General features: G+C 43.1%; 1 protein-coding gene across 1 annotated transcript in view; it reads left to right on the forward strand.

Annotated features, from left to right (window-relative positions):
- Positions 1-7,147: 7,147 nt before the first annotated feature.
- Positions 7,148-23,989, forward strand: part of kaznb (kazrin, periplakin interacting protein b) — a gene marked incomplete at its 5' end in the record, with an annotated part of 214,520 nt that continues 197,678 nt past the window's right edge. The window contains one exon of the mRNA XM_079509380.1: positions 7,148-7,223. Within this exon, the coding sequence (XP_079365506.1) occupies positions 7,148-7,223 (76 nt within the window). The remainder of the gene's footprint in view (positions 7,224-23,989) is intronic.

Genomic DNA, 23,989 nt, shown 5'->3' on the forward strand with positions numbered 1-23,989 from the left:
AGAAATATTTCCTGGCAAGTTATGTGAATAATTTAGCTTTGGAAATTTTAAATAATGCACCTGGACAACTACATTAATAACCAGGACTGATTTTAAGGTTTTTTTTCACTCCAGTACTCATTCATTTTGATAGATGTGCGCAGCTCTGCCAGACATTTCTTGATTTCCTTCTAGGCTGAACCCCATCGGAAGCCTGTCAAATGGTGAAAATGTATTTGGCCTGTTATTTGAGTTTGATGGAATATATTGCACTAAAGATTAGATTTTAATTGAAGTTACCCCCCAAGATCATCCAACCATGGCAAGCTTGCTTGTTGCTTTGAGAGCTTACTGGGTCTATTTTTGGAGCAGCACACTTGTCACTGAGTTTGATATGTGAGTCATACCTTCAATTATTACTTCCTTGTGCTACTCTACTCACTTGTGGGATTTATATCAGGAATTGTCACTCTAGTCTCTGACAAACTAAAGTGTACACATTACTCCTCGGACACAAATGCCACCATCCCTAAGCATATAAGTTCTACCTGACTTGCACCCTTAACTTTATTTTCTAGATAATGTTTCAGCAATTTCTGCATTGCCAGACACAGGACTGGAACGATGGGGCAATGTTCGAGGAGAAGACTCAGGTCAGAACCCATGATTAGCCTAGGCTTTTACCTACATGGAATGCACTGACTGGTATCAGAACATTTATATAACTTGTATATAGTCAGTCAGTCAGTATAGAATGACTACTGAACATAAAGTAGACCAGAATCACCAGAAAATGAATACTGCTTGTACTGTAACATTGTAATATTTGTGTTTGTCTTCAATCGCATGATTCTGGGAATTTCATAATAGGCAAATTTATGCCGATAATAGCAGATCTGCAAGCTAGCAACGCTTTGAGCTGGTACTTTAGATCAGCTATTTTTGGTGAAAAGATTTGGTGTGTGTGTGGGGGCGGGGGGGGGGGGGTTCTGAGTATTGAGTTCTGGGGGGCACTTGACAACTAAGTACAGGCTTGAAGTGGTTTAATCTTGGATAGTGTGAATGTGTTTTGGAAGGTTAGATTGCTGTCAGTCATTAAAGGGATATTTCACTTTTAAAAAACTTTTGGTCATTTCATCGTCCACTCAGTCTTATGTGAAGTTAAGTTGCTTAATTCAGTATTAGATATTTTATATTCATTTTAGCTGCCCCGCTAAAGGTCGGAAACACCAACCTTTTTTTTGGGTGACTGATACTGCCCTCCTAATACGTGAGGGGGGGGCGTGTTTTTTCATTTACTGTATTCTTTTATTCTTAATTGTTTTGGAAAAGAATAAGGAGCAGGAGAAGGCCGGAGGACGCTAAAAAAACATTAAAATGAAATGGAAAAAACACGGCCCCTCACGTATTAGGAGGGCAGTATCAGTCACCATAAAGAAAGACAGTTTTTTTTCGATGAATCTATCATGGTTAAAATGGAGTGAAAATGGAGCGAAAATGAATATAATTATCTATAAATACTGAATCGAGCAACTTAAACTGTCTGGGTTGTTCACATAAGCCTGAGTAGACGATGAAATGAAATGAAAGGAAATGAATAGTATTAGTCATTGAATACATAGTATTAACATGGATCAATTCAATCTGACCTTGTCATTCGTGCAAAGGCCAATGGCCATTGAGTGGCCCTGAGTCAGATAGGATCTATAGAGGTACCTTATAGGCACACATACATAGTATCATGTGCATCTCTCACGCTCTCATATTGTATAAAGTATAGCTTACGTTCTTAGCTTATACGCATGTTTCATGAATACTACTTTTTTTCCCTTCAACTTATTGTTTTTATTGTCATTGCCGGGGTAGACAATACATTTTATACACAAGCATCATTCAGTTCACATTACAAAATGGTCTCCCCAAGGAGACAGCAGCAACATTGAAAGTAACACATTGGAAAAAAATCATAAATAATACTAACAATAATAATAAAGTGAAGAAATGTAAACATACATGAAAGAGAAAAAATAAAAATAAAGAAAAGGAAAGGGGGGGGGGGGGGGGGGGGGTCCATCAATCAAAGATTATGATTGCGAACGCAGTGAGCATTTACTATGAGACCCAGCAGATCATGTCTGTGTGTCTGTGTGTGTGTGTGTGTCACGCTGTAACACCACCCGCCCACCACCAGAGGGCGCAGCTGTATCACACACAAAAACACACACACACATGCACGCATGTGTGTGTTAAAAAAAAACGTAACTTAAAAAAACTTAACTTAAAAAAAAACTTAACTTAAAAAAAAAAAGTTAAAAAGAAAAAACTTTAAAAAAACAAAAAAAAAGTTAAAAAGAAAACTTTAAAAAAAACTGAACTTAAAAAAAATCTTAAAAAAAATCTTAAACAAAAAAAATAGAACTTAAAAAAAACCTTAAAAAAGTACGTCATTTATTCTAATTGTTGTTATTGCAATTTACGAGCTGCGTTCGCTTCCCGCGTTCGCGCGTCTTACTTGTAAATAGTATATGCGAGTTACAGAACGTACCATACATATTTCTATAAATACTGTCACAATCTACCCACATATTGTACAATCATATCACATTAAACATTCATGATCTCTTTGTAGAAATACATCTTTGTAATGTTAAATCTCGATGCGTGCGAAGGGCGTCCATTTCCTAACAAATTGCTCATTTTGTAGCCTCACCAAATAAGTAATTTCTTCCATGTCTCTAATTTCTTTTACTTTATTCAGCCATTGTTCGTGGGTTGGAGGGTGTTTTCCTAGCCAATTTATTGTGATAGTATTTTTGGCCGCTGTTAACAATATATGGAGGAGGTACACCTTTTTCCTACCTTCAAACCCAGTCGGCTCCACTCCTAAAATAGCTGTCTTGAAATCTTGTGGTATCTGAGTGTCAAACACTCTGTTAATGTCATTGAAAACATTATTCCAGAATTGTTGTAACTTAGGACACGTCCAAAAGATATGCGTATGATTACCGATCTGTTCACCACATTCCCACCAGCACTCAGTTGTAGGAGTAGTGCCTGCTCTACCAGTCAATAATGGAGTCTTAAAAAATCTGCTTACAATTTTCCATTGATATTCTCTCCAAGAGTTAGAGTTTGTTACTTTATGCACTTCAGTGCAGGCGTCTAGCCATTCTTCTTGTGAAATCTCTTGTTGTATTTCTGCCTCCCACTTGGCTTTTATATAAAGAGAATTATTGGGTAACTATTTCTAGCAGAGTTTTACTTTGGTGAATGAACCATGCTTTTTTATGTCCATAAAAAGAGATTCCAAACTCGAAGGGGTTCGAATTTTGTCCCAGTCATCATGTCTTTGTAAATAGTGTCTTAGTTGAAGGTATCTATAAAAATCAGTTCTGGGCAGATTAAACTCGTTTCTGAGTTGTTCAAATGACTTTAACTGATTGGAGGAAAATAACTGGTGGACAAACCTCAGGCGTAGCAAACTCCACCCCTGGAACCCAGCATCTAGCCTTGAAGGCACAAAACCTCCCATGCACCCAATTGAAGACAGGCCTGATGATAGTTGAGGCAGTTTAAATTCTTTCTGGACTTCCTTCCATATTTTGAATACTACTTTTTATGTACTGTATGTGATGTATTGCCATGCTTTTTTGTTCTCGCCTAATGTAAGTCGCTCTGTTATTACACACAGACAGAATTTAAAGTAAATTGGAGCACTGATTGTTCAAGGCCATACAATAAGGTGGTGCATTCGTTACTATGAATGTCAAAGTCCTCACCTGGCCTCTCTGCATTTGCTGGGATGAGTTTTGGCCAGCACCCCCATCTGTCACGCAGAGCCATTAATTGGCCATCAAACCCACTCTGCAGGCTGTGTGCAGAAGTAACGGCGCTCCCAGCACTAAAACAAACTCTCAGAAGAATTGGTATGCCTTGTGGACTAGAACTTCTCATTAGGTATTAGTGCGGTGGGAAGGTGCATGGGCTGTTAAGTTGACAGATCGGGATAGCGATGAGGAATTAGATGAAATCTGTGGGCCGGAGTTGATGCACAAGGATTGATCTTTCTTTATTCAGGGTGAAATGTGTATCTGCCCCTGGCGCCATGATGGTATAGTTTATGGTACCCCGTGGGTTGCCTGTTGTTTATGGGTGTTCTGCTGTGTGTGTGTGTGTGTGTGTGTGTGTGTGTGTGTGTGTGTGTGTGTGTGTGTGTGTGTGTGTGTGTGTGTGTGTGTGTGTGTGTGTGTGTGTGTGTGTGTGTGTGTGTGTGTGTGTGTGTGTGTACACATGCGCATGTGTGGGAAGAGGCCTGCTGCGCCATACTTGAGCTGTCACAATGAAATATCACTGCACTCTCGTCTGATTGCTGTGTACGGTGCCTCAGCCGCATTCATAAAAAAACAATTCTATGCAGCCCCATGCCTGGACCCATGAAATAAACTCCATGGACACGAGAAAGGCAGATATGAGTTGTTGAAGACCACAAAGCTTATGCAGCCTCTTTGTAGATGAACCATTAAGCCCTACTTTATGCTTAAAAATCGCACTTGCACATCGTACGACAGCGAACATATCGGAAACACGTTCTACAAGGTCACAAGGTGTCTAATTACGTGACTATTTTTGCTATTTATTTATTTGGTATTTGTTGAAAATACTTGCCTATAAAGACATGCCCAAAATAGTGGTCATTGTCTTAGTAATTTGTGAACCTATAGAACATCGTGTGAGTGTCTGCAGTAGGACTGCAGTGTATATGAGCCATGGGAACGTTATGAATGACAGTATAAGGAGGCTGAGTCAGATTTCACGGTATACTGTATTCAATACTTTGCAGTAAGCTCTGTGGGAGAGGATGATGGGCTGTTCACATAATGACAGCATACATGCTTTGGTGCCCCCACGTCCTGTTCAAAGAGAATGGCAGTAAACCTGAAGTTGGAGAGGGGACGCAATCGTTGTCTTAAACCGTTTTGGGTGTTCCCAAAAGGTGCTAACACCTTTTGGTGTTAGCATTATGTTATGCTTTAGCTATTGAAAAATAGCAGATCTACAAGCTCTTAGCGCGCCACCGAGTGGCGCGCTACGAGCTTGTAGGTCTGCTATTTTTGAAAAATAGCAGACCTAAAACGACTGACATAGAAACATAGCTTTTTCAGAAAACTGTCAGGATGTAGAAGACATTTTTAGAATCTGATCTCAGGTCAAAATGGGTTAAGACACACAACATACTATGGTGTTCTGATTTCAGACATACCATCGTAGGCTGACCTTATACTTGTCACTCTCCTTTCACCTGTGGTATGCACCGTCTACCTCAGCCAGAATATCCCCAACCGCATAACACTGCCACAGTGGCCCTTAGAGTGTCCTGCCATTTCCTTTCAAAACAGGAGGATGTGAATGCTGTGGTCAGGTCCCCGGTGTGCAATCCTACCGGCATCATGGCAGTGTAAAGAAACGGCTCCATGACAATGGGTTTCCTGGGAAAGTTTTGGCCTAAAGGGAAGTCTGTTATAGATGGAGGAGTCTGTGTGTTTTAAAGTGCTCGGTTCAGAGAGGTTAGGTTTTTTAAGAGTGCCTATAGATGGCCTGAATGTGATCATGACAGAGTGAGATCTGAGGGTTGTTGTAATAACTGTGTCATAGCATTGTCCAGAATGCATGTCTCCATGCCAACACTGGCACAATGGGTACAATACAGCCTCCTGTGCCTCGAACCCTGAGGGGGTTTATATTTACAGCCGTCACAATATACTCTTTTCAACCCTTGATATACACGTTACCTATATCACAAAGATTCAAACATGCCCCGGACGGTACACCCATCTTCTCACGTGGGGAAAATGGGCGCGCACGCTTCAGAGCTAACTATTATGAGCTCAACGAGTTCTTTTTCAGTCGACTAAGACTTATTTTCAGTTTATGTTCAGCAGTTTCCCACAATTTAGTTTCAAGATGAAGTGTCTGGCAACCAATTGCCACAGTAGTCCTAGTTTTTAATCCCCCCCCAACGCGCACACGCACGCGCGCACACACACACACACACACACACACACACACACACACACACACACACACACACACACACACACACACACACACACACACACACACACACACACACACACACACACACACACACACCCATCAGCTCCTCACTTTCTCATCTGCAATTTCTCAGCTCTGTGGGGGAAAGATGAAGAGCCTGGAGTTGCGGGAATCTGTTTCCCGGCAGCAGCTTGGGCTTTCAGATGGATTTGCATGGATGGGGGGGGGGGGTTAAGATGTGAAAGAGGAGGGAGGGAGAGCAAGGGAGATAGAGAGATGTTCCTGCTGAGGCACGACAAACTGTGAGGCTGTGGAGAGAGGGGAGGAGGCAGGGGGGGAGAGGAGAGACGCACGGGGCATGCTCTGTTCACTTCCCTTCTCATTCTGTTGCCCCAGAGGATAGATGGTGCTGCCTGACTCACACAGGGGAGCCAGGGAAGGAGGGAGGATGTAACTTTTACCTGCTCCCATACCAGGATTTAATCTCTCTCTCCCTCTCTCTCTCTCTCTCTCTCTCTCTCTCTCTCTCCTCTCTGCCTGCAGCTGCAGAAGACTGTCAGCCCCAGTACAGACGTAGCACAAGATCAGAGCACTCGCAGAGAAGCCGTGCTTACGGCTCTTCTATTCCTCTCCTGCCACTCTCACACGCACACACACACACACACTAAAAAACACATTCACATACACGCGATCCGGATAACTTTACCACATGCGCGCGCACATAGATACACACAGCCGGTCGAGCAGGCAGGCAGTCACACCCCCTCTCATTATCTGTGCAGTGAGCGGCGCTGCTCGTCCTGGTGTGAGCAGTGAGGGTCTGTTTTTCCTCCTCGGCGGCAGCAGCAGCAGCAGCAGGACCGACCGGTCCAGGAGAGAGCGGTCGTCACCGTGCTCTACGCTTCAGGAGAAATCACACACAGCAGCGTTTACGACTGAAGGCAAGCCCCCTCTCCCTCTTTCTCTTATTTTCCTCTGCTTTTCTCTGCCATCCCCTCTTTCTCGCCGTTTCTCTCTTCCTCTCCCTCTACTCTCTTTTCTATCCTGACGTGCCGCAGTGTTTCTGACCTTCCCTCAACTACACCTCTCCTCAGCGTGCGCCAGTGGATCGGCCATGGAGAACATGCTCACCTGCAGCCATGCCACCTTTTCCCAGGTGTTTGGACGTCAGGGACAGCTCATGCAAGCCAGTGAGTACCTGCAAACACACCTCCTCCGGCACCCCGGTCTCTTAAACGAATTGTCAGTCGCCAGGCCCTGCCCCGCATCGCCCGCCACGCGAGTGATCTTCACCCTCGGTCTCTCCGATGCCCTCCTCAACCTCATTTGCGTTTTTAATTTAGCCACTGCCGCGAGGCATCCTTGTCCGCTACTGCAAAATGTCATGTGTTAAGCCTCACCGCAGGCTGAGCTGCGTGCCGTTTGAGTGGAACAGGTTATTTTTTTGGTTCTGTATAAAACAAATCCAGATGGTGTGCCTATATTTACATCAGGGGCATTGACCATAAACCATCTCAAGGTTATGTTATACGGTACAACGTGTGGTTTTATGTTCGGAGAAAGGCTGATTGTGGCCGATGTTTCTGTCACAGTGATAAGTTACTGAGTGGCGCATTTCCGTAATACAGTGCTTTCAAAACAGAGCTATAAAAGCATATTTGGCAAATGCAGTCTGCATGAGGAACTTGGAGGTGTGTGTGTGTGTGTGTGTGTGTGTGTGTGTGTGTGTGTGTGTGTGTGTGTGTGTGTGTGTGTGTGTGTGTGTGTGTGTGTGTGTGTGTGTGTGTGTGTGTGCTCAGTTTGGCGAAAGGGGCTCAATGTCGGTATACGGGAGGGGGCACTGTAATGCCAAATGATGTTTACTGTTGTGGTGTGCTTTGGCACCAAGCTTTTAAACGGTAAACAATGTCAATGAACGTCATTATCGAAAATTGATATGCCTCTCTGACCTCTATTTCGCAATTTAGGGACCATAACGGTAATTCTTGCTGATGATGGAGACATTCATTATGTAGTTGCATAGCATTACAGCTGGAGGAGAAGAGGAGTCGTTCAGACTGAGAGGCAGGCTGTCGAGGACGCTCTCAGACTGATGGCTAAATTATTGAAACGTGGATCTATTAAAAATGTCAGGGGCCCAGAGTGACACACGAAGCAGGGCCTGAATCCTCTGCTATACTGAAACATAGTAATGATAGTCTTATTATGCAAGAGAGACATTGACCTGCGTCAAGGATGAACATTTCAGCCTGGTTCTGGGTATCTCCCTTCACACAGTCATGCCGCAACAAGAACCTGTTCACAGGCTTTTGATGCCTCCCTCTCCCGTGAATGCAAATGGACTGTTCACACAGCAGTGTGTTGGGTAATGAGGAGAACCCTGGGCAAATATCAAAATAAAACGGCAGTTTCAGTCTCGTTGTACTGTACATGTCATCGGCTCCCCCGTATCCGTTTTGAGCTCCCGCATTTCCTATCATTACTGTCTCTTCTGAAATGTGCGAGACTCAAGACACGCATTATCACCAACTCAGCTTTGAGTGAGTTAATACTTTAGTGTGTGTGTGTGTGTGTGTGTGTGTGTGTGTGTGTGTGTGTGTGTGTGTGTGTGTGTGTGTGTGTGTGTGTGTGTGTGTGTGTGTGTGCGCGCGCACGCGCAACACATGCTCATTTGCTTTTTGTAATGAATTGCATTGCAGGCTTCTATCCTGTAGTGTATATAGACAAAGAACTCCCTTCTATATATCCTTGAACTTGCAATAAACTATCCTGCAATATCTATCTTCTGCCACATTCTGAAAACAAGCTCTTCAGACTCCACCTCACCCCCAGCACACCGTATTCCTTGAATCACTTCTTGATAGATGCTAGTTATACTATAGGCTACCCATATAGCCTACTGTAACCGCTCACGTAATGTTATGTTAATATAATTATGATTCCTTGGATCATGACGCAACTCATGATTCAAAACCCACACAAACCGTTATGAACTCTGGAGTCATGTGATCAAGAATCCCTTCTGATTGGCTTCCAGAATTTGCAGGAGGGATTTTTTTTACCCCAATTTGTCTTTGGGTATACAGTACCTATTATCCTAGTTTCTTACCTATGAAACCTTGCGTTTTTGTCACGTCACTCACGTCATGTCACGTCACTCAATCTATCACTGACAATCGTCACTCACAATATTATGCCCAGGTCTCGTGATATCACTATGACATCAGGGATCTCCATATATGGGCATTCCCAGGCCAGCTGATACCCTACCTAGCCTAATACAATCCCTGTTATGCCCATACCTGTTCTGACATTCCATATGTTGATCCTTCCCCATCCATCCTTCCTCTTCGATGTCTCCCTTTTGACTGATACCTGTCCATTTAAACTCTAGATGGGCCTGCCCCAAAGTTATTTGTGCAGCCGTGCCTGGCAGCCGGCAAAAACTAGAGTTCTCAACAGGCCCGAAAATGAAGGCCCAGCCCTACCTGGGCCCTCATCAAACCCTGTACATTTAAGACACTGCCCCCGCTGCCACTCTTAGATCTCTATATATGGAGCTGGCCTGTTCTGACATTACATTATGTTGATCTGACCTCATTGCACCCTGTACACTCAAGACACTCTCCATATATGGCCAGTGCACGCGACCTCCCCCTTTATGGGGCGAGGTCGCTTCTCGCCCTCAGGCGTCTTACGGGTATATTTCAAAAGTATACAGTAGCATATGAAAAACAAAAAAAATGGATGCACCTGGGACGTATCCTCAGTGAGGTCTCCCAACATCATACCCCTCACTCAGGTGACCAAGCCAGGGTGATCAAGTCCCGACTTACGTCCCAGTAGCTACCCTCGATCAGTCCCATTAGGGAAAAACCAGAGCCACACAATCCGTTCCTCCCGAACTACTCTGCCGGGACTGGGATGTACTATTCTGGCGCGTGGAAGGACTAGGCTCTGTGGGTTGACTCCTGTCCAGGCCCCTCCTACGTCTCACCAGGTGGAAGGACTAGGCTCTGTGGGTTGACTCCTGTCCGGGCCCCTCCTACGTCTCACCAGGTCCACTCCTGCTCTCACCATGTCCAGCCCCTGTGCTTCAGTAAACGTGGATCACAGCATCAGCATCAGTCTAAACAATATACTATTAAATTAATAATCTGTACATTGAAACTATAGGATATCAGGTAAACAATGTACCTATAGCATCTCTCTAAATAACAAGCCATCAAAAATTTCATTTTTAACATTGTGGTCGAGATAAAACAAGCCTAAACAAAAACGTGAGACCAAGGTATGTCTCCATGGCCGTCCGACTCCTATCTAGGCCAAGTGCTAAGGGCCGAGGTGGAGTCTGAAGAGTGCTAAGGGCTGAGGTGGAGTCTGAAGAGGTGAGTCTTCATGGTAACGGTGGACAATTGAGAGAACGAGTCTCCATTTTTTCTACTGTATCTGCGCTATGCGTTGTTTTTCTAAGACTCAGTTTGTATTGAATGTTTTGTCAGAGTGATTGTGATTTAACTGATCTACTCCATGCCCGTAGGCACAGAGACAAACGTCTTTAACTGATGTCTACTCCATGCCCGTAGGCACAGAGACAAACGTCTTCTCTCCTATTCTTTTTACTGTAGCTGATGAAATGAAAACGCTTTGCTGCCTTTTTGTATATATAACTGGAGCAAATGTGGAATTTTTTCTTACAGTTTCTCAATGCATATACCAGCTCAGTGGCCTTGATTAGAGTGTCAAACCTTAGTGCCCTATAAGATTGGGAGGACTGTTGGGTAAAAAATAAGTGGCTGGCGACTTATAAGTATCGGGGATAGACTCCCCCGTTACCGACAATAAGCCTGTCCGACCAACCCATTTTGACCTGAGATCAGATTCTAAAAATGTCTTCTACATCCTGACAGTTTTCTGAAAAAGCTATGTTTCTATGTCAGTGGTTCTTCGATTTTTCAAAAATAGCAGACCTACAAGCTCGTAGCGCGCCACTCGGTGCCGCGCTATGAGCTTGTAGATCTGCTATTTTTCAATAGCTAAAGCACAACATAATGCTAACACCAAGAGGACTATAAAAGATTAGGCCTCCTATACACTCTACCATCTCCAGAAGACTATTGCGCACAAAGCAGCAAGTGCACGTCAGCCTGCAGCAGCTCCTCACTACCACCACCGGGGTTGTTCCGACAGAGAAGACTCCTCCATCTGACAGCGACTTGACTCTCGACAGTGATTTCCAACAGCCTTCCAGTGAAATAACCTTCTCTAGGAGAACGCAGCGAATGCCATGACTGAAAAAGAAATGCAGGTGTGGGAGGCGATCACACACCAAGAACAGGACTATGTGTCCTTGGACGTGACGCCTGTCTAGGACATCAGATCAGAGATAAATTAATCTTTTGTCTTAAAGGAGAATTCCATGCTAGAAGGCTTTCTTACCTTTATTTGTAGTCGTTACGTCCCCACCAAAGAGGTCCAGGTGTTATTTTGTGCAAAAGCTCCTTATTGGCTATTTCCCCTACCACAAGCCCTAAATGAATTGCATTGAATTGCATGGGAATTTAATGGAGCTATGGGGTGTTGTGCTAATTTGCTTATTTCCATCGCTCAAAATTATTCTTTTTTTGTATATATCCTCTCTTCATAATGTAAATAATATCCCAAGCGGCACACTTTACTACTTATTTCGATGGAAATAAGCAAATTAGCGCCCCATTCAATTCCAATTCAATGCAATTCATTGAGGGCTTATGGTAGGGGAAATAAATAGCCAATAAGGAGTTTTTGCACAAAAAAACACCTGGGCCTCTTTGGTGGGGACGTAACGACTACAAAGAAAGTAAGAAAGCCTTCTAGCATGGAATTCTCCTTTAAGGGCCTGTCATTTTGTCCTGAAAAGCTTTTGTTTTGAAAGTAGATTTATTCATTTATTTTGGACAAATTACGCTGAAACACTTCTTTACCCATAACAATGAGGCTACAATTAGAACTCCTCCTCACCCCCTTTGGCCTTAGAGGCTGTTAGAACTCCTCCTCACCCCCTTTGGCCTTAGAGGCTGTTAGAACTCCTCCTCACCCCCTTTGGCCTTAGAGGCTGTTTTGCCACAATGTGTCTAATGGTTCCATTAAAACACTACTTAATTGACCGGGTTCTCCCCTGGACATGACGCTAGTATGTCGCAGAAACTTGCCCCCAATCCAACCCTTGCTGAGTGTCAAGCAGGGAGGCACTGGGTCCCATTTTTAGAGTCTTTGGTATGACCCGGCCAGGGATTGAACCCCGACTAGGCCCATACCTTTTCCCCTCTGCCCCAAATACGTATATATATTTGCCTAAAATGGCCACTATTAGCCAATCTACAAGTGAGTTTGTAGATCTGCTAAAATTGCAGAATGTTAACCCCAGAATAGGGACATTAGGGTCCATGTGGTTTATAGTAGAAGAGGACATAATGCAAATCACTACTAAATGTCCTCGTGTCCCAGAAATGATCTATTAAAGAAAGAACAGCAGTGACAGTCTAGAGCTAAAGATGTGGTAATCAAACTTGCTCACAAGGGTGGTGCCATCTGTGTCCAGGATGCAGATAAACCTCATAAGCCTCAAGTTTAATATGAAATTTAAGTCTGACCCGACTGTTACTATAACATATAATTAGAGGCTAAACGTAATGCTTTGATCTCCAAATCTGAATTAAATGTTTTGTACAGCAAAGCAAACATCCCACTCAAGTTGTATTTTACCCTCTTCCTTCCTAGAATACACAAGTCAATAAGTCATTAATGAATCCCCAGATTGTGCTATAGTAGCTCAGACTCTTTGCCGAATCTTTTTACAGAATCGGGACAACACAGTTATGATTTCTTCCTCGATTTGGCAGGTTTTGACATCATTATAATTACTTCTCTTCAGACATCTGGCACAAGCATGGGGGGTCGAGTTGTGCCCCAAATTATTCAAATCTATACATGAGTTACTTTGAGAAGGCTTTTGTTTCCAATCGCGACTGTGGGCGACTGTGGCTCAAGAGGTAGAGCAGGTTGTCCAATGATCCATGGGTCGGCGGTTCGAATCCCGGCTCCTCCTGTCTACATGTCGAAGTGTCCTTGGGCAAGACACTGAACCCCTAATTGCTCCCGATGTGCTGGTTGGTACCTTGCATGGCTTCCGCTGCAATCGGTGTATGAATGTGTGTGTGAATGGGTGAATGTAATGCACAATCTATGTAAAGCGCCTTGGATAAAGGCGCTATATAAATGCACCATTTACCATTTACCATTTACCAATCCATATATAGAAAAATGGCCACTTCTAGTACCGTTATATTGATGGTGTGTTTTGTATTTACCAGGGTAATAAGGAATTGAAGGATTTTCTCACACTATTGAAAATTTTGATTGTAACTTAGATTTCACTGTGGACTATAATGAAAAGGTACACTTTTTAGACATGTGGTTTAAGAGAAGTCCCAGTGTGTTACCTACCACCTTGTATAGGGAGGAGATGGATAAAAACACTTCTATTGGCCATACCACTGAAGAGGAGTCTCCCTAAAACCAGATCAGAACCCTGATCAGAACAGATCAAGAATGATTTATTACTTTAAAGTGTTTAAGGAAAAAGCTTTTGAAATGAAATCAAGGTTTGCTCAACGAGTATATCCTATGCCAGGGTCCCCCAATAGGCGGCCCGCGGGCCATTTGCGGCCCGAGGAGCGCCCCCTTGTGGCCCCTTGTTTTGGAGGGTGTCCCAGATATAAATGGCATTAAATGGGGGTCAGTAGCCTATGCATGTCAAACTGGGCACCCCCTCAAGGACCACTGGTGGTCCCCGGAGCACTGGTTGAGAACAATTTTTAATTAATTAATGAAAAAAGAAAAAACCCAATTTTTCGCGCGTGCGGACTCGGCCCCCAGCCTGGTTCCCTAGTCAAAATATGGCCCTTGAGGAAAATTAATTGGTGAACCCTCTCCTATGCCATGGCTGGACCAAGCATACAAGTTACAACATAGTACTCCCAATGTATTAACTAATAAGGTTAATTTCACGTTTAAGTGCAGTGAGTGGGAGTTCTCTGTGGTCTTTGAAATGGATATACCCTCCTACACACCTGTCCACTGTAATAGAATATGCAGTTAATATGTGTAGATTAATAATAATTAATAATGTGGTGGTGTTTGTCATCATTACTGCCCTTGCTTCTTGTCCCCTTGCTTCACAGGTACCCTTTTATAAATAATGCCCTTTGTTTAAATTGATCCGCGTCTTAATTAAGTGTGTTCCATATATTACTGACGGAGGGCGACCAGGACCCTGATTAATATTCCCCCTGTGACTGTAGTGTAGAAGCATGCTGAAAACCTCTTTTTAAAGTGATGCTGATGAGACTGACTGTCTATGCAAACACAGACAAGTGCATGACTCTCAGCATTCTTCTGGTCCCTTGGGCCTAACTAACAACACAAACCCTATTCTGGTGAAAACAGTTGATTCAAGCAATTGCTGTCGGGGAGAAACCACCTAACTCAGTTTTTTAATTTCTTTAACCAACACACCCTGTGTGTTGGTTAAAGAAAAATCACACCTGTGTGAACTGAGTGGTGCAAATATACATTTATAGGTACTGTACTGTACTGTACTGTACTGTACTGTACTGTACTGTACTGTACTGTACTGTACTGTACTGTACTGTACTGTACTGTACTGTACTGTACTGTACTGTACTCAACATCCAGACCCCCAGGAACGGTAAAAAGGGCTCGTACTGTGTACTCTGTGCCACTTTACTCTGTGCTTAGCTCTGGTCCATAGCCAATGCTTCTATGATTCTGCCCTGCATTGGCTATGCTACTTTCGCTTTTAAATCTGACATGGAACTCAGACCAGCCTCACCCGCCTTTGTTTTGGTGAGTAGCAAAAACGTTCTTTTTATTTGCGCTAAAGAGGAGAGGCTGGTCTGAGTTCCATGTGAGAGTTAAAAGCGAAAGTAGCATAGCCAATGCAGGGCAGAATCATAGAAGCATTGGCTATGGACCAGAGCTACTCTGTGCTGTACTCTATTGGCCACTTTAGGTGTTGCAGCTGTCCATGCTCGGACAGACACAGAGACAGACATACATACATAGGGACACACATACTGTAGCTGCGTAATGGAGCAGAGGCACCGCTCAAAAATATTGAACCAATGAAAAGTATTAAAGTTATGTAAGTAACTGACAATATATAAAGTCACAATACCAACTTTGATGAGGCAGTATTGCTTTGTTTTAAAAATATAAGGTTTTAATCATTTCCTCATTTTTTTTAAATTTAATTTCCTGAAAATTAGGTGATTTCTTCCCAACAGTAGAGATATACAACGTGTTGTGAACTTGTCCCTGGGGTGACTCCGGTCAATCAAGTATATATAGGCCAGTGGTTTAAGTTGCTAAATGTCTCATTATGTGATGTCTGTGATTCATTTGGATAAGCATGAAAGAGGTGAATGTGCAGCCCCGACACTGAAGCCTGATGTATTCTAGTAGGATGGAGTCACACGCCTAAAAATAGCCGACCCGTCATACGGCAGAGTATAAATTAAACGTGAGCCTGCAGGTTTTCTTATCATGAAAAGCCAAATTTCATTGTTGCACAAAGTGCACCGTGTTTGACTACAGATACACTGTCTCGTTTATGCAAATTGTGCTTTGATGGAGCCACTGTGACTGGTTAGGTGTCGGGAGTGGAGACCAGCACAGGAGACGCGAGCTATAACAGATATGCAAATCGTAGTTCCAGTTAAACTGCTGTTGGGTTTTCAATCATGCATTGAGCTGAAATTAGACTTTATGCAAAGTGACTTGAACTTTTTTTAGTTTTCAGAAGCTGAGGAATATAATGTATGAGGGAAAATGAACGCGAGGTGATCAGTTTGAGCGTATGTTCACTAATCTGTGCTATTTGTATATTTCACGAGATCAAAGAAATACGAAATGCATTAGTTCAACAGAATGAATGAGTTAGCGCTTTGGATAACATCTAAAAAATGGTTTATACCAAGATAGTCCTAACAGTATCCCTTATATCTGGGTAGATTATTAGCTATAATAAAAATCATCTCACGCCACTTGTGTATGCAATGCATTGGTTCTGGGAACTACAAAGAGGTACTAAATAATTCACCTTATTTTGACTTTATTCATGCTGGAGTCTAGTCTGGACCCTCATTTTCCAATTGATTTGTTTGGCGACTTTTAACTAGCAATGTTTTGTCCTACTTTTTGTCCCCAATTTACATTTTAGTCATTTAGATTAGAAGACCTAAAAGTAAAGTGCCAGCCAGGTAAAGTACAGTAAGTGAAATAAACATTGTCAGGAGAATGCAGTGAGAACAAAATATGTCGTGACAGTGCAGTAGGAGGATATATCATATAAATATAACCATTAGCTGACATTCATGAAGTCGCACTGCTGCATACAGTGTGCTTAATATAATGTACAGTCATTGCAAATCTTCGCAAGGTTACGCGCCGTCTGCTCTTGCCAGCGTGAGCGTGCAGTAACGCGGCACTGTGGATGAGGTCACCTCTCTGCTACGCTGGCTGGAGGAATGTGATGACGGGAATGGGGCAAAGTAAGGTTATCAGCATAGTAATGCAGGTCCTTTCCATATGTGTGTATACTGTATGTATTCATTCTCCTGGTGGTAGAGAGAGAGAGCCTCCTGTGACTGCTGCAAAGAGGTCAAGGAGCTGGGCGCACGGCCAATGTCCTCATCCCTATTAAGTTCTCAGGCTGCCCGCCATCACATCTTAATACAATTATGAGATGGATGACTTCATTTAAGTGCTCCTGTGATGGAGTCCCTTTCAGCAGGGGGATAGAACTATAATCCCAATAGGTGTTATACTTTTGGTGCTGCCACTGACTATCCTTCCCCTTCCAATCCTCTAAATTATATATGTCAAACTCAAGGCCCGGGGGCCAAATCAGGCCTGTGGATGAATTATCTTTGGCCCACGGGATGATATTTAATTAGTATTAGAGCTGGCCCTCTGGTATATTGCACGGACCACCATAATACTACAAGTCCCACAATTCACTGCGAGTGCATTGGCACATAACACATACTATGAATCAGTGCTTGGTGATTGATTGATTGAATATTTTATTAGGCAACATATAAATGCAAACAGCACAATGTACAGTCAGGCATTTTTTTTTGTCCGAAAAAGGATTTACACCGAAGAAAGACCTTGCGGCCTTGTTTCCATTCGGGTCCCATCCACTCACACATGACATGAAAAATAATTTAACACAGTAACAACAGTTGATATAACAGCATATCAATTTCCTCTAAACATGAAATATACTGTATGCATAGGTTGGGGCTGAAGTTAATCGGAAGGGGTTTATTAGTATAAAGAGGCTGGGGCGATCACCTCCTCTCCCTTTGACCTGCTGATAGGTGAATTTTTAGGCCTGTCTTGAAGGAAGCCAGAGATTTGTTTGTTTTGAGAGATGGGGGGAGGGCATTCCACACCTGGGTAGCAGTGCTTTGAAAGGTGAATTTGCCCATATTTGTTTTATAAATGGGTGGCACCAGATCGTTGTTCACGCTCCCTCTAGTATTATGGCTGTGGGTATTGCTCACTTTTTTAAAGTATTTAGTCAAGTAAGTGGGTACTGAGGGCATGGAGGGTAAAGTTGCATTTACAATTTTGAATGTCAGGCTCATCTTCAACTGCTTGACTCTGTCTTCCACCCTGAGCCAGCCTATGCTGTCAAAATGCTCCGCATATAGGTGGGTCATGGGCCCTAGGTGAATAAGAAGTCGGATTAGTTTGTTTTGGGAAGTTTGAAGCTTGGTTTTCTGTGCCATTGATATGTTAGAGAACCAGGACGTACAAGCATAGTCAAAAATGGGTAGTATGAGGGCTCCAGCTAAGGTCCTGAGGGCCCTTTTGTTAATAAAGGAGGAGATTCTGCCCAAGAATCTTGTCCTCTGGTTTACTCTTTTTATTGCCCTTGTTGCCATGCTATCCCCTGTCAGTTTATTGTCAAGGATACATCCTAGGTATGTTACCTCTTCTTTGCTGGAGATTATTATGTCATCGACTCGGACCTTAAAATCATTTACATTTGTCCTACTCAGGGAATGGTTGGACCCAAAAAGGATGGATTCCGTTTTACCGAGGTGCAATGAGAGTTTGTTGTCGGTGAGCCAGGTTCGGATTTTGGTGAGTTCTATACTTAGGGCTTCCTCAACCTGCGCTTTGTTTTCTCCCGATATCAGGAGTGCTGAGTCGTCGGCAAACAAGAACAGCTTACAGTTACATGCGGCGCTCATGTCGTTTATGTATAGTAGGAAGAGTAATGGCCCTAATATGCTTCCTTGGGGAACCCCACAGTTCACTGGGAGGGGGGAGGACATGGTTCCGTTGATGTCAACCATCTGTTCTCTACCTTCAAGGTAGGACCTCATCCAACATAAAGAAGCACTATCAAAGCCAGTCGCCTTCAGCTTGTCCAGTAGGATTGAATGATTGACCGTATCGAATGCCTTTTGAAGGTCCAGCATGACCATCCCACAGTATTTACCCGCGTCTACCTCATGTTTGATGTAGTCGTTCAAATATAATAGGCATGTGTCAGTGGAGTGTGATGTTCTGAAACCAGATTGGAATTCGAACAGCAAATTGCGTTCGCTTAAGTAGCTGCTAATTTGTTCATAAATTATTCTCTCTATGACTTTAGACATTGAACACAAGATAGAGACAGGGCGGTAGTTTCCCGTGTCTAATTTACTTCCCTTTTTGAACAGGGGGATTACTCGCGCCATTTTAAGTTCCTGAGGAACGTGGCTTTGACTGATGGATAGGTTTGAAATGTGGGTTATTATAGGAGCTATAGAGACAGCAGCGTCTCTGAGGAATCTGGTTGGTAAATTGTCATGACCGGTGGCCTTGTTTGGCTGAAGGGCGACTAGTTTTTTTAGCACCTCTTCATTTGTTACTGGTTTGAATGAGAATGAGTCGTTTATAGCTCCTAGTTTTGCGTAATGTGATTTAATGTGATCAGAACCGTACAGGCCAGAATGCGGGGGGAGTTTATTTACTAACTGTGTGGCAATATTGGTGAAGAAATGATTGAAACAGTTTGCTACCAGTAATTTGTCAGTGATAAGTGAACCGCTTGAAATGATACAAAAATTTGACGATTTCGTTTGAAGTTTGTTGCTGCAACCAAGTTTGTTTAGAGCCTCCCATAATTTTTCTGGATGTTGTTTGTTTGATTCAATATTATCATTAATGAAGTCTTTTTTGGCATTTGTGATTAATCTCTTTACTATATTTCGTTGTTTTTTGAATTTGTCATGGATTTGGACATTTTTATTTTTGTTATATTCAGAGTAGTATTTGTTTCTCAGTTTGATGGCATGCAATATTTCTCCCCTCATCCATGGCTCTGTACGGGCCCTGATTCTCACCACTTTTGTGGGAGCAATGTTATCCAGGATAGCCAAAAACTTTATTTTGAAGGAGGTCCAAGCGTCTTCCACTGAGGTGTGATGTAATATGTTAGACCATCTATTTCTTCTAGAGCTGCTGTGAGAGCATCATTGGAGTATTGTTTCATGGATCTTTTTTTAACGGTAGTATGACAGTGAACTGCTGATTTGTGAATTTTACGTGTGCAAAAGATAATGTTATGGTCACTCAAACTGCTTTTGATTACCCCACTTTGAGATATTTTGGCCGGGTCGGATGTCAATATTAGGTCGATTGTGGAGTGAGAAGCTGGCCTAGTAACGTGCTTTATCAGTTGAGTGAGGCTATGTAAATTACAAAATCTGGAAAATGATTTGAAAATGATGGTGTCTTTACGGTAAATGTGGGTATTATAATCACCTAAAATGATTGTCTCTAAATTTCCAATTTCTGTTAAGTCCTCTTCAATATGGTCGTAAAATTGGTTTTGGTCTGGGGGTCTGTATATTGCTCCTATTATTAAGGAACAACAACGGGATGTCAGGATCATAGAACAGGAAACTGAGCTTAATAATAATGCATTTTCAGTTTTAAATGCATTTACTTTTTTGCTGTTTGCCTGGGACGTCCTCATGAGTCATGACCGCGGTGCCCGTGTGTTGAAACACAGTCCGGCCCTCGACCGATTTCTTTATTTTGGCCCACTGTGTATTTGAGTTTGACATCCCTGCTCTAAATGAATTATCGTTGGGCAAAACGGGTGCATTTGCTATGCGAGTTAACATCACCGGTCAAGGATGATTCGTTTCTAGAGGAAAAACACAGCCGTTGTTGTTCCAGTGAGGTCTTCATCGATCTCAATCCCTGGCTAGTGGCTACCCCCAGTGGGGCTGGTAATCGGTCCATCGGAGTCAATACAGGCCTAATTTAGATCTCTCTCTCCTTGTACTAATCCCCATATTGGATTTAAGAACTCTGTTTAAGAACACTGTTAAAGAGTAGCTAGCGCCAGACAGGCTTCCATCAGTCGGTAAATCCTGCCTGCAGGGGTCTGAAATTAATGTACCTTTCCATCCCTATTCAAGTGGCTTGCATAGGGATGAAGCTCACATATTCAAGGTCCATCTTCAAGGTCTTTACATTAAGTAGTGCAAGGCTTGGGGCATCGAGGGCTGTGTGGTCTTCATTGCATTGCATTGTGCACGGCCGGGCCTTGTATGAAGTATTGTGCAATGTTGCACGATATCGCATGCATTGCATTTGTTTCTAGATCATTGTGATAAGAGCTCGGCGGTATCTTCATTAGTCTGGAGAGTGATCAATAAACCTATAGGGGTTCAGTGACTGCAGAGGTTCTGTGTGTACTCTCAGAAACAAGCAAGTCTCCTGGTGAGACAGGAAATCAACATCTCCACTGTCTTGATTGGCACTCGCTGCCCATGCTAAGTGGAGGGACTGTATGGGTGAGTCAGGACAAATGGGGCTTCAGTCTAACGCAGGGCCAATTAAGCTAGGTATTATGAGAGGCAAATAACCGTTGTGTCAGACTAGCGTGATGTGCGTTGCATGATGGACATCATTACATACTCTCAAGGGTTCATAAGATAAAGAATGATTGATCCCCAGAGGGAAATTCAGGGGTCATAGCAGCAACAGCAGTGACAGAGACACATAGGAGAGTACAGTATGTTAACAGCATTCGTTAACAGTATGAATTAAGACTTTTTACATGTTACAGTTGACTGATCTACATAAAATACAAAAATATGATAGTGCTGTGGTTTACTTTACTTTTCTATGATGACAACGTATATTTCTGATGGTGGAGACGAGTGTGTAAATATGCCACAATATGGCTGGATATATCCAGTCAGGATGTTTTACTGTATTACAGAACACTCATCAGGATGGCACAATAACAACATACAGTTAGGCTATATAACTCACGCATACAGTTTTACTAGAGTTGATACTGGTATCGGGTACACGGGTCGATACCACCCTCAAGTACTCGTACTCAGTACTCTGAACCGGCCCCCGATACTCTGACCCGAGTACCAAAACATCCAATTTACACTATAGGCTGAACTAGGGCTTTCACTTCTAGTGATTTTTACTAGTTGACTAGTTGAATAGTCGACTAGTTGCTTAAAGCCCTAGGCTGAACACTGCAGCAAATCGCCAAAAACAGCCGATCTACAAGCATAAATGACAATGACAACTGACATCTATGAGAAAAAGGGGGTAAAATAAGTGGTTACTCAACAAAAATAAAGTACTCGTATTGGTACTCGGTATCGGCGAGTACTCAAAATTAAGTACTCGCTCTGAAAAAGAAATGGTATCGGGACAACTCTATTACAGTGTAATACAGTCGGTGTTAGTCTGTGGTTCCTGGGCAGAGACGGAGGAGGACTTACTTGAATGTTTATACTCTTTGGAAACCGGAACTCAACTCTAGAAGGTGGGCTGAACAGAACTCAACTCTAGAAGGTGGGCTGAACAGAACTCAACTCTAGAAGGTGGGCTGAACAGAACACAACTCTAGAAGGTGGGCTGAACAGAACACAACTCTAGAAGGTGGGCTGAACAGAACACAACTCTAGAAGGTGGTCTGAACAGAACTCAACTCTAGAAGGTGGGCTGAACAGAACTCAACTCTAGCAGGTGGTCTGAACAGAACTCAACTCTAGAAGGTGGGCTGAACAGAACACAACTCTAGAAGGTGGGCTGAACAGAACTCAACTCTAGAAGGTGGGCTGAACAGAACTCAACTCTAGAAGGTGGGCTGAACAGAAAACAACTCTAGAAGGTGGTCTGAACAGAACTCAACTCTAGAATGTGGGCTGAACAGAACTCAACTCTAGAAGGTGGTCTGAACAGAACTCAACTCTAGAAGGTGGGCTGAACAGAACACAACTCTAGAAGGTGGGCTGAACAGAACCCAACTCTAGAAGGTGGGCTGAACAGAACACAACTCTAGAAGGTGGGCTGAACAGAACACAACTCTAGAAGGTGGGCTGAACAGAACTCAACTCTAGAAGGTGGGCTGAACAGAACTCAACTCTAGAAGGTGGGCTGAACAGAACTCGACTCTAGAAGGTGGGCTGAACAGAACTCGACTCTAGAAGGTGGGCTGAACAGAACTCAACTCTAGAAGGTGGGCTGAACAGAACTCGACTCTAGAAGGTGGGCTGAACAGAACTCGACTCTAGAAGGTGGGCTGAACAGAACTCGACTCTAGAAGGTGGGCTGAACAGAACTCAACTCTAGAAGGTGGGCTGAACAGAACTCAACTCTAGAAGGTGGGCTGAACAGAACACAACTCTAGAAGGTGGTCTGAACAGAACTCAACTCTAGAATGTGGGCTGAACAGAACTCAACTCTAGAAGGTGGTCTGAACAGAACTCAACTCTAGAAGGTGGGCTGAACAGAACACAACTCTAGAAGGTGGGCTGAACAGAACTCAACTCTAGAAGGTGGGCTGAACAGAACACAACTCTAGAAGGTGGGCTGAACAGAACACAACTCTAGAAGGTGGTCTGAACAGAACTCAACTCTAGAAGGTGGGCTGAACAGAACACAACTCTAGAAGGTGGGCTGAACAGAACTCAACTCTAGAAGGTGGGCTGAACAGAACACAACTCTAGAAGGTGGGCTGAACAGAACTCAACTCTAGAAGGTGGGCTGAACAGAACTCAACTCTAGAAGGTGGGCTGAACAGAACTCAACTCTAGAAGGTGGGCTGAACAGAACTCAACTCTAGAAGGTGGGCTGAACAGAACTCAACTCTAGAAGGTGGGCTGAACAGAACTCAACTCTAGCAGGTGGTCTGAACAGAACTCAACTCTAGAAGGTGGTCTGAACAGAACACAACTCTAGAAGGTGGGCTGAACAGAACTCAACTCTAGAAGGTGGGCTGAACAGAACACAACACAGAACTTTCTGTGCCCGAGAATCGAGATCCAATCCAAACACATTCATGGATTTAAAGTTCTCAGTCGCCACGACTGATTTTCGTCCTTTGGATTCCATAGCAATCAGCATGTTTACTATGGAAGCGTGATGCGCAGCGGAAATAGCCGATTTACAAGCTATTGTCGCTAGTTTCAGTTATTATTTCATGATTAGAGCATTTGGTGTCAAAGTTGTCAAACTAGCAATATGTTCAGAAGCATCTTCCCTAAATGTTTTATAGTCTGGGATATTTCATATTATAAAGCAAAGCATTAAAGCTTCAATCTGTGAGTTCGGCACCTGGTTGGCAGTATTTAGAACACGAGAAACAATATTTCTAAAAATTTATTTATAATTTATAATTTACTGTAGGCTATATTGTGTTTAGGAAACAGAGCTAGTGTGATAGCCCTGCTCCTTTCACTGTAATAATCTTAACTGAAATGTATGGCAGAGTTGACAACCCAATGACAATGTTGAACTTTAATAATTGGGATCACTTTCAGAGTGGTTTGATGGACAGGGCGTC

This window comes from Electrona antarctica, assembly GCF_951216825.1.
Source record: "Electrona antarctica genome assembly, chromosome: 9".
Lineage (NCBI taxonomy): Eukaryota > Metazoa > Chordata > Actinopteri > Myctophiformes > Myctophidae > Electrona > Electrona antarctica.